The sequence below is a fragment of the Callorhinchus milii genome, unplaced genomic scaffold (assembly GCF_018977255.1).
Source record: "Callorhinchus milii isolate IMCB2004 unplaced genomic scaffold, IMCB_Cmil_1.0 Scaffold1, whole genome shotgun sequence".
NCBI lineage: Eukaryota > Metazoa > Chordata > Chondrichthyes > Chimaeriformes > Callorhinchidae > Callorhinchus > Callorhinchus milii.
Window position 1 is genome coordinate 89,465,102 of NW_024704742.1, and position 12,183 is coordinate 89,477,284.

A 12,183-nucleotide genomic window follows, 5' to 3' on the forward strand; every position below is an offset into this window, starting at 1 on the left:
TCTCGCAAAGGAGAGTCCTGGGTTCAATTCCCAGCAGGGCGAAGTATTGAGCAAATTTCCTTACTCCACACGCCTCTGTTTACCTAGTAGTAAGTAGGAGCCCGATTATTATTCGATTGGCGGATCACTTTTCCAGGGATAATAATTCTTTCAAAATAATAATAATAAATTGGTCACTCCAATCTTCGACTGTTTGTGGGACACTGCTGTATGCAGCATTTCACCCTCAAAAAATAGTCAATTCAATTTTTCAGTATATTCTGTGAAGCGCTTTGAGACGTCTTGAAGAAGTGATAAGGCGCTATATCAAATGCAAGGATATTATAATTCGAAAACGAAATATGAAGCAATGCATTTTTGAAAGAACAAGGAATGGATATAGATCCAAATAGTAATATTACTGGAATAAATAGGAGTACAGATGCATGGAATTTTATGTGAGAATGAAAGCAGATTAGGCCATAAAAATGAAGCAAATGGAATTATTCTATATATACTGTACAATTGAACCAAACATTGCTTAGGCTGTCATTGGAGTTTTGTATTCAGTAGAACAAAGAAGAGAGGGTAGCTATGCTAAGTGACTAGTTTGTTTCTAGGATAATTTATAGGTGAAATAAACTATTTCATTTACTAAATATATGAAGTTCTTCCCTTTTTAGGTAAGCCAGATGGTCCCTCCAGGTGGAGAGTGCACATTCCAGTCCAACAAATCTCTGGAATTTCCATGTATATATCAACACCAAATTACATTTGTATAGCACATTTCATGACAGGAGAACATTCCCAAAGCATTGGACAGATTTGCACCCGAACTGGGGTTGGGATCAGGAGGGGTAGAGGGCAGGGAAGGTGGGGCTAGGAGGGTGACTGAAGGCATGTTAGAAGAGGAGGGTCTTAAGACGGGACTTGAAAGAGGCAATGGAGAGGTTGAGGTGAAGGACTGGGATGGAATTTCAAAGGGTGTGGGGGATACAAGGAACATGGATGCATGGTACTCTGATCTGGCTATTCTTAATTAAGCTTGTGTCAAACTCACGGCTGACAAAAACATTTTTTTTGTGGGAAGGCATTTCATATGTCTACATGGGAATGAGTTAAATTGCAGGAAGTCTGAATTGATAATGAATTGCTTAGCTAAATTGAATCAATACAAGTAGTGATGTTCTTAATCCCTGACTGTTCAGCGCCTTGGGACGTCCTCACGACGTGAAAGATGCTTTACAAATGTAATTTTGTTATTGTTGATGTTAGAATGGAAATAGCACAAGATGAAGTCAATGATGAGTGAAGATGTCTGAGTTTTGCTGTGAGGCTCTTCTAGTTAAACTTCAAAATTTGTGACAAAAGGCAGTACTTTTTTTAAAAAAAGCTTGAATCTGCAGCTTGCACAGGTATCCAAATTAAGGGAGAATCAATTAAATGGTTTCCTATATTTTGCCAATTCGATGTACATGCTATCAGAGCAAAATAAATGTAATTATCACTTCCCTTAATTTTTTCTTGTTGGAACTTGAGACTCAAGGACCATGATACATGTTGGACACAACGTTCTAACTTGTAAAGATCATCAGTGGGACCAACATTTGTAATGTGCAGTTGTAGGATCATGCTTTCAAAAGCCCTTGATGTAGGTGAGGATTTTTGGAAGAATGACTGACTGGTAGATGTTGAGAAGTGAATTATTCATTGCAGAAAAGATGAGCAAGAACATGGTCTCAATTTTTTGACTAATGCATAATGTAGTTGTAAACGGATTATTTAACTTGTTCTGTAAATACAAATCTAGAGGATTACAATTTCAGGCAGAGTTGGATACCAGGTTTTAAACATTTTTTTGCCTTTGCCATTTAGAAGTGGTGCCTTCTCATCTATTACAGTATGTATAGTCCAGGGTCTAATAGCTTAACAGATATTACCAGATCAAACTCGAGTTTTCTGCTAGATCATTTTTTTCACTTTGTTTTGAATGTGGAAAACATTACCAACAGAACAGATTTGCAGCCTAAAGCTAATTGTGAACATTTGCCCGATTATAAATATGATTTGTGATGAAACCATCGCCAAGCAATTGCTCAATTAGGTAATTCATTCAATTTGTTTCTTGCACTTCTTTAGAGAAATCAGAAATCAGGTAACATCTAGTTCAGATCCAAATACTTAGTACTAGTTGCACATTTAGGAAGGCAAGTAGATTTATTCAAAATTAATGGTGGATTGGACTTGGGACCAGAAGGTCCTTTGTTGCTATTATCTACTGAGGACTTAAGTTTCTTCCCTTCCCTCTGTCTCGTGCGGTGTCCCTCAGGGCTCTGTCCTCGGTCCCCTCCTCTTCACCCTCTATATGCTCCCCCTCGGTGACATCATCCACAGACATGGGGTTAACTTCCACATGTATGCAGATGACACCCAACTCTACCTTTCCTTCTCTACCCTCAACTCCACGACCACCGATGTCCTGACAGCTGCCTGTCCGACATCGAGTCCTGGACAAGAGACAACTTTCTTCAGCTCAATGTGCGTAAAACTGAGGCCCTCCTGATTGGCTCACGTCAGCGCCTCCGCACCTCAGGCGCTGACACCATCAGCATCCAAGGCTGCACTCTCCACCTCTCAAAGCCAGTCAGGAACCTCGGGTTCTGTTCGACCCTGAGCTGTCCTTTCTCCCTCAAATCCGCACCACAACTGGCACTGCCTTCCACCACCTCCGGAACATCGCCAGACTACGGCACTACCTCACCCCTCACGCTGCTGAAACTCTGGTCCACACCTTTATCACCTCAAGGCTGGACTATGGGAACTCTCTCCTCGCCGGCCTTCCCGCCACCTCCCTCCACAAGCTGCAGGTCGTTCAGAACTCTGCAGCTCGTGTACTGTCCCGCACCAGGCTTCGCGACCACATCACTCCCACCCTCGCTCGCCTCCACTGGCTCCCCATCCCCCAGAGGATCGAATTCAAGATCCTCATCCTCACCTACAACGCCATTCACGGCCTTGCTCCCTCCTACCTCTCTGACCTACTATCCCCCTACCTACCTGCCCGTACCCTCCGTTCCTCTGGCTCCGGTCTGCTCCACATCCCCCGCCCTAACCGCCCTTCCATCGGTGGCCGGGCCTTCAGCCTCTCAGCCCCGAGGCTCTGGAACTCTATCCCCCAGTGCCTTCGCCACCTCCTCCCTTTCCTCCTTCAAGGCCGGTCTCAAGACCTTTCTCTTCAACCGAGCCTTCAGCTCCCCTCTCGACTCTCTACCCCCTCCTCGCTCCCTCCCTTCCCTCCCCTCACCCTGACCATTTCCCCCCTGCTCGGGTCCTGACCCAACTGTACAGCGCCTTGGGATATCCTCCCGACGTGAAAGGCGCTCTATAAATGAAATCTTGTTGTTGTTGTTGTATTCATGCTCAATAAAATAAGTACCATGCATGACAAAATCCTCCCTGGGCGGGAGTGATTGAACCAGCTTACAACTTACAGAGGACATGTGCTTGCTGAAACTGGCAGGTTCTTACCAATTCAGTGCAATCTTGACCAACCTGTCTGTGTCGATAGTAAGACTTGTGTGCAACATGGCCTCAATTGTTAACCTTAATCCAAGGTACCGTTGGGTTGATAAATACAGTTCAATTTAATCAGGTGGTCACAGTTGTGTGGACTTTCAGTACAAATTTGCAGTTCACCAATGTGATGGTGGATTTTACATAAGGAAAATTTTGCAAATCGCATCCTGTCAATTTAAAACACTTCTCCAGAAGCTGCATGTCATACCACAAACTCAGTCTTTGATTGTACGCATTCATACATATACAAAACTCCTTCATGAAGATACTGTACATAAATGAGGGAGCAGGAAATTGCGAGGTATGGGGTAGGATAGGGAAGTTGGGATTAGGATGGGTGGAGGTTTACGTAGTGTATGAATAAACAGGTTGGGTCAAATAACCTGTTTCAGTATTGTGGTTTATATGTAAATACGTTAGAGCTTTGGAGCCACAGTAAGATTCAGAAGCCTGTTGTACCTATTGTTGTGGCAATTAACACCTTTTCAATTCCCCAAAATACTAAGTTAGCTTTGATATTAAGTCTTAACTGATCGGAAGGATGCTGCTATTGATATAATATATAGAAAGTATATGTACTCCGAAAAACTTTTCCTGAGAAGATTAAATCAGACCATGTGGAGTCCTGTAGCTCAGTGGAGTCCTGTAGCTCATTGATTAGAGCACTCGCTTTGCAAGCGAGAGACCGGAGTTCAATTCCAGGCAGAGGGCGAAACCTTGGGCAAGTTTCCTTACTCCACACGCCTAATAATAATCCCTCCAAGACCAAAAGCAATAATAAATTGGTCATTTTCAATCTAAGACTGTTTGTGGGACATTGCTGTGCGCAATTGGCTGCCGCGTTCGCCCACAAATATACAGTCAATTCACTTTACAGTTTGTTCTGTGAAGCGCTTTGGGACGTCCTCCTGACATGAAAAGCGCTATATCAAATGCAAGGATTATTATTATGAAGGAGTGGATTCCGGATCTAAGCGATGGCTTCATTACCTTGTTTCAGTGTGTTCAGGGACTTTGTTCAATGGACCTTGTCTCAAATTTCAAGTTGCAAGTTCCACACTCCCTTATACTTTTAGCTTTCAATCGAATAAATTTTTTGTTTGGTTCAAATAGTGAAAGAGGACTTTTTCTTAATGTTTGGACTTGAAGATGGGCAAATGAGTCTTATCTCAAAAGATGTATATTAGTATTGTAATTAAGTTTTGCAATTATGTTGCTCCGATTCAGGTGTGCTGAAGAATTTTCACCCTGTCCCATCAAGCTCACTTAGTGAAGCTGGTGAATCTCGTTTGGATGGCTGAGCCTTGTTTGGATGGTTTTCTGATCTAAATGATAGTAGGGTTTGGATTACTCTATTACCTAAAGTTTCTTAACTTGAATCAAGCTTTGCTCAGAATGGATCCAAACAGGCCAGAATGTAATGGCAACTCTTAAAGAAGTGTTGCCATCAGCTCAGCTTTATTGATGCCAGCCAACATATTTACAACAACAACAAGATTGCATTTATAGAGTGCCTTTCACGTCGGGAGGACGTCCCAAGACTCTGGACATTTGGGACCCGAGCAGGGGAGAAATGGTAAGGTGAGGGGAGGGAAGGGAGGGAGTAGAGAGTTGAGAGGGGAGCTGAAGGCACGGTTGAAGATTTAGGGGCTTAAAAGCTGAATAGAATTTCTTGGCTTTATTCATTGGAGGAAAACAAGGACGTCGGACTTTTTCTCCTCTCTTTTTACCCCCCCTCCCACCACCCAAACGCAATTGAAGATTTGATGCCCAATTTGCACATCCTTGGCTACAGTTGTGATTTAAGTTTCTCCCCCGCCCCGAGTACTTATCTGACTTTCTGTACAAATGAAAGCTGGTAGCTTGTAGTGTCCATGGAGGACTTAATGAGTGCTCCTTTGCTGCACCATCTTCACATATGCCTGTGATTGCAACCAGTGGGCACTAATGTTTTTGGAGAAATTAGTGATGCTTGAATTCCCTCTGGAGCTGTCGGCTGCTTGATTCGATAACCCATGTGAATCTAATCTCCTTACCACTCACTGGATTGCTTAATAACCGTGTGCTTTATACAGCACTTGGCTCAGTGGGTTGTAGAACTCTTGCCGTTTTCTGTGTGGATTTTTTTTTTAAAAAAAGCTGCAGGTGGTGATCATTAGGAAGTTGGCTCCAAATGCAAAGCTATACGTGGCATAACTAACATTAGTACCAAATGCTTCTGTTGCAATGCTTGGGGGTGCCCACTGTTTTACAGAGGCTAAAATTTATGTTAAACACGTGTTGGCAGACTTCGACTTTAGCTTGTCCTCTTGTTCAATATGCATGACAAGTTAATAAGCAGTCCAGCTCTATAATTGGTCCCTTTTTGGAAGATATTGGAGCTGCAGCAGGTTTTCTGGACAACGTGCATCGTTCTAACATAAACCACTCCTTTTGTATGCAATTCATATGGTCTGAAAGATGGTGGTTATCCAGGAGATAGATCAGTTGGATGCATTTCAAGACTGGTTTGATACCATTCTGCTCCTGGAGATGAGCTAGTTGGATGGTCAGCCTGAATGTTCTGTCTACTTTGTACCAGTCTTTGTTCCCTTCATTTCTACTTTATGTGAAGATGCTGTCCTACATCATACTGTGCAGTGTGTCTTGATCAGGTACTTATTCCCTTTTTGCTGTACACTGTCCAGCGCCTTGGGACGTCCTCCTGATATGAAAGGTGCTATTCAAATGTAATCTTGTTGTTGTTCCCATTGTATGTTTTCAAACTCTTTTTGAGGTTCAGACTCTCCATGAGGCTGTAATCATCAACATGGTGGTCACAACACCAATGTTTTACTGTAACTGGGATCTCATCTTGCACAATTTGACTCCTGTCTTGCTGATTGTGTGACAATATATAGAATGTGAATCCATGCACACACCTTTGAGCATGTAAACTGAGCAGTTAGGTGTACAACTCGGGAACAAGCATGTAAGAAGACTGAGTCTGCTTGGAATATGATTAATGAGGCTTCTGAATGAGATGAAACATACTCGTTTGTTTTGATGTAATGAATGTATAGAACTGATGTGGTCAAAACGTCATCTTTCATTCTCTGTAAAATGTCACTGCATGGACAATATTGAGATTCATAGAGCAGAATTGGCTTCATCTGTGGTTATTCAAATCTTATCAAGCTTCAGACCAAAACATCNTTTTTTTTTCAACCAGGCATTGATATCTGAGTTGTATTTTAATGCACCAGACTTTTTGTCAATTTATTCAACTTTCTGACCATTCCTACTAGTTGGAATGCCCAATTTGACACTGACCTTTAATCACTTTATCTCACTAAATAAATAGGCAAGGATAATTTTGGCAATCCACAACCATTACATTTAAACCATATGCTCATCTGACCTTGGAATAAAATGTTGCTGCAACAAAAAGTCAAGTTGTCAACCAGGAATTGTATCCAGACCTGTATTTCTGGATTTTCATTCAGTAAATAACCTGAAGCTCTAGAGGATTTCTATTGCATGCTTTTAGGTGAAATCAGTTTGAAAGCATTCTGGATGCCTCTTCAACCATACGTGTTATTTTCCTACATTCTCGCTCTTAAGGGACTCTTTGTCAACAAAAACTTGGTAGAAAAAGATCTAAAGGAGTGTTTCAGATGTGAAGCACACAGCTAGAATACAACTGAAGGATGACAGCAGTGAAGATCTATGGTTATTATATTGTTGGAGGAACCGAACCTTGGCTGACGCTATAAATATTTGAGTCTGCCTATTTTGGTGATTCACTTTGGACATTAATAAATCCCATGGCGCTGTTTCAAAGAGCAAAGGATTCTCCTGTTGCCTGACCAATATTCTTCATCCATATTTTCTTTAAAGTTGTTGATCAGTTCAGTTAATAGGATGCTGCTGGTAAAATGTCTTTGCCTATATAGCAGTCAAACCAATACATTTTGGTAAATAAGTAGTTTTTCATCTTCCTACCTTAGATTGTGTGTTGCACGTATTAGTACTGCATCATGTATGCCCTGACTCTATTACACTATTAATACTTGGAACTATTGTAGAAATAAGAATACTGAACTAACCTCAGACAGCCACTCAGATGAAATATATTTTGCTGCATAGTTCAGAATCTATGGTGGGTGTATACATGATAGGTGTGCATTCCTCTTGTGAAAAGATGGAAAATATTAATCCTCAAAAGCTAAGACTAAACAAAGCTCATTAAAATTGCACAAACTTTTTTAATCTGATTGTCTTCAGACGGCTGTCATTCTTAAGTAATCCTTTTGGAATGGGAAAGTTACATGATTAATATTTTAACTTGAAGTTTGAGAGGTGCTAGAATTCTTACACAAATTCCAACTTTATAAATCTTAAAATGCATATTTTGTCATTTACTGCTCAGCTGAGACTCTTTTCATAGAGCTTTCCATTACCTCCAGGTAAATAGCCATTTGCATGTGAACTTGGAATAGATTGTGCAATTATGCCAGCTGAGCTCAGACAGGCATATGTCATTACACAGAGTGCTGGAGCAGGAAAGGACTAGTGATTCTCTTTTTTTTTCTTGCCTTGGTGAATAATGTCATCATTATACCTCCAAATACAATTGGCAATACAGGATAAGATGGAAGTGAAGACCCTGCTAGCTCTCGTCATTCTTTTTGAGTGTAGAATCTCCTAGTTGACTGAATAAATGAACCATATGTTGTTGTTGCTGTCCAGACTTGGACACAAAACTAGATTTAAAAAAAACTCCCTCCCCTATTAGAAGAGCTCCTTCAAGAAGAGATTGAAAAGCTCAGAAAAACCCTAAGCCATCAACCAGGAACATTGAAGAGCCACGTATTGTTTTGAGCATTATTAGATGTATATTTAAATACCGCCAGTTTGTTGCAAGGGGAATGGAACTTAATCTGGGCTGTTTTTATTTGTTAGGGGTGTCCAGGGGCGTTGGCTTCATTCGGTTTGATAAGAGAGTGGAAGCGGAGGAAGCGATCAAAGGGCTGAATGGGCAAAAGCCTCCGGGTGCCACAGAGCCGATCACGGTCAAGTTTGCCAACAATCCAAGTCAGAAAACCAATCAAGCAATCCTCTCGCAACTGTACCAGTCTCCAAACAGAAGATACCCCGGGCCCCTGCATCATCAAGCGCAGAGGCTAAGGTATGTGACCTGCCCCAGCAAGTTAGACATCAGGTGTTGACTTCCATTAAGGATCAATGATTCCTGGAGTCTTTGTACCAAGAGGCTAACTTGAGCATCTTTTGCTGCCAAAATGTTAATTGATCTGCTTGGTAGTGACTTTGATGTTTGCCGATTCTACTATAGCAATGTCATGGCTTAAAATGTCATGATCCTCAGACTTGAAGGGAGATCATTGTAAATCTGATGTGTACACTCGTACCTTCAAGCTTCGGGTAACAGTTGATGTGATCACTGTTCCAGACTTGTGATATCAAGTTGAAATGCTGATAACATTGCCTCATTTGTCTCTTCAACAGTCTTTTGAAGGGAGAATTTTCCCAAATCCTAAGAATAAATCGCAGCCAGCCTCTAAATTTGACATTTTCCTTTGCAACAAACTTCTTATGTATTACCACCGGGGTCATGTCCAATTAAGAGCGTAATACCATTCAGAGGTTTCTTGTAAGTGATCAAAGTGCTACAAAGCCTATATGATTATTATACAATTTTTTTAATATGATTATTATACATTTTTTTCTTTTTCCTTTCACGTCAATTATGGACCACGTCTGTAAAGCTCCAGTTTTTAATTTAGCAGGTTTCCAATTTCGGACTGCTTACACCTTTTTACTTTTCTTTCCAAATTGTTCCTTCTTAACTGCTTCTTGAATCCAGCCCTTTCTTTTTGTGGATACTTTCTAGTAAATAAAAGTCTGTATCAGTGTCTTAAGATGGCTTAAAAGACTTGGAATTCCATTTTAAACACTAATTTTTTTTGCAAAAATCCAAAATTGTGGAAGATTCTTAAATGACTCTTAATTTGATTACTGGAATGCATTTTGGGTATTGCTATGGTGAAGTTTGCATACATGCAATGTCTTATTGCTCAAGCTATCCCTTAAAGGATTGATGATGACCGTCTTCATATCTTCTATATATGCACGGTCAGTTCAAGCTATCTTGATGTAGCAAACCATCAATCTCATTTATCAAGGAAACTGGTTCCTTTGTTAAGTGAAGCTGGAACTGGTGTTGCTTCAGCCCTTCAGGATTGCACACCTCGAATGAGATGGGGGCAGAATTTGTCCTTATTGTGTGGATCTTGAGACTGATAAGAGAAAGGTGCATTTAAATTGATCAGTGGAATGTTTTCAGACTTTGGTGGATTAGAAACAATGAGGTCCAAAAGGCAAGTACCATTGGATTACAATGTGGGGCTGGAAGTTGGTGGGAATCGACTCACATTTTACACTGTTGCGCCTTGGGACATCCTCCCGATGTAAAAGGCACTATACAAATGTAATGTTGTTGTGTTTCTCGCCGAACCACTCGGGAGGGATATATTGTAATACTTGCAAGTACTCCAAAGTAATACTTGCTTACTCGTAACTTGTGTCTATCCTTTTTGTCTCGTGTGGAGGAGGGAAAGAGACCTAAAACTTTACCAACCTCTGCTCAGCAGGCATTGACCCGTTCCATATCCCCTACCCTCCCCACCATTGGCAGTCAGCTTTTCTGCTTCTCTCTGGAACTTCATCCCACAGTCCCTTTGCCTTGCCACCTTCCTTACCTCCTTCAAGGCTTGTCTCAAAGTCTTCCTCTTTGACCGTGCTTTCAGTCATCCTCCCATTCCCCTTGCCTTCCACCCCATCTGATTCCAACCCCCAGCTCAGGTGCAGACCCTCTGGCACTTTGGGACATCCTCCCAATGTGAAAGGTGCTATATAAATACTATTTGCTGTTGACACAGCCTACTGCTCTTTGATCTATTTTTGTGTTCCACTACCTCTAAACAAAAAAGCCTTTTACCAATCTTTCTACAAGAATCAACCCTCTGAGACTTTCTCTCAAGTACATTATGATGAATCTGATTTGCAGGTGAACCGTTGAACTAATGAAGACAGATTATGGTAATGTAAAGCTGGTTCAATATCTGGCACAAAATGTACTGGTAAAAGAAACCTGGGAACATTTTGTGAATTGTTTTTGGTGGAAAGAGACCTGATGTATGCACACACTATGCCTTGAGTATTAAGAAACATAAATGTTTTGAAGTTGTGGGTTTAATTGTGCACAAACTATTGAATTATAAAATGTCTTTTGCAGGTTGGACAATCTTCTAAATATGGCTTATGGTGTGAAAAGGTAATGGCTGCATGTTAACTTTCTGCATTTGATTAGATTTCCTTTGCAGTTGAACAGTTTATAATCTAGAATTCAGAATATTCTTGAAAGTATATTTTGCTCATAGTCTCTGGCTATCTTAACTCCAGTAAATGTTTTTGGCGTCAATGGTAAAAGTATGGTATCATATTTGAGAATTTATTTGCTAAGATAATATATGGACCTTAAAATGAAATCGCTTTAATAGTAAATTGTATACCAGTAACCCCAATAGTTTCTTAAATATTGACAGTTTTCATCTTTTGTAAGACTTGTATATATTAACCAAATAGAATTGTCCTTCTATTGAGATGGTTAGCAATCAGATGCAGGAACCCTTTCTCTTTTGTTTTACCTCCCTATCCTTATCCTGAGATGATTGAGGCTAGTTTTTCTCACTCTACCCATGCCTGGTTATGATTAGTGAGGAACAGGTATTAAACCCAGAGTGGGTATTTCAGGCAAGGCAGCACTACTGGCTGAGCCTTTAAAAGGCAGCAGCCTCTCAATTAAAGTTAATGCTTCTGCTACATGTTATCAATAAACAGATAAAATTAGTGGCAATAAACATTTGTAAAATGTGTGAACTCATAACTTGTAAGCAAATTAAGACCTTGTGCATCCAAATTGAACACAGTCCAACTTAATTTTTACATTGAAGCTCACTATTTTGGTGTATGATTGTCATGTTGTGCTGTGACTATGGAAAAAAAACTGTACACTTGCATTTTGTTAAGGCAAGACATTCCATGGAAGAGTTTTCTAAAACATTAACATTTGATTGATAAAATTGTGCCAAATGCTTGAATCGTTTAAATTCAAGCTTTCAAATTGTATTATGTACTTTTTTATGTCCCATGATGGTAATCCAGATTTTGCAATTTTTGACTTGGCTCATATACTCATATATGCCATTTGCCTATTAGGCTCCAGAGGTATTTGCAGCAACACGATTGCACGTTATGTGAAGTTCAATAAACTACTGACAATATATTTGTTAAAAATCCGCCATCAGCCTCTGTAGTTTCAATACTACACCTGAGTCTAGAACCTGTGCCTTGCCCCTTCCTGTCTATCTTCAGATCACACCTGAAGATCTTCCTCTTTGGTCACCTCCCCTCTCTCTGCCACTTAATGAGATGCTATCCTGCGTGAAAGGCGCTATATGAATGCAAGTTGTGCTCTAGTTGTGGGTGAGGGGCAGGTGAGAAGGTTGTTCCTGGACCCATTCTGTGCCACATATTTTAACCTTTTTTAAAAAAAACAATTCTGAG

At 40.6% G+C, this 12,183-nt stretch overlaps 1 protein-coding gene across 3 annotated transcripts in view; it reads left to right on the plus strand.

Annotated features, from left to right (window-relative positions):
* The window catches only part of elavl2 (ELAV like neuron-specific RNA binding protein 2), a 63,975-nt gene that overhangs the window by 48,715 nt on the left and 3,077 nt on the right, over positions 1-12,183 (plus strand). For all 3 annotated transcript variants that reach the window (XM_007892601.2, XM_042333005.1, XM_042333010.1), the window contains 2 exons: positions 8,500-8,725; positions 10,853-10,891. In XM_007892601.2, the coding sequence (XP_007890792.1) occupies positions 8,500-8,725; positions 10,853-10,891 (265 nt within the window). The remainder of the gene's footprint in view (positions 1-8,499; positions 8,726-10,852; positions 10,892-12,183) is intronic.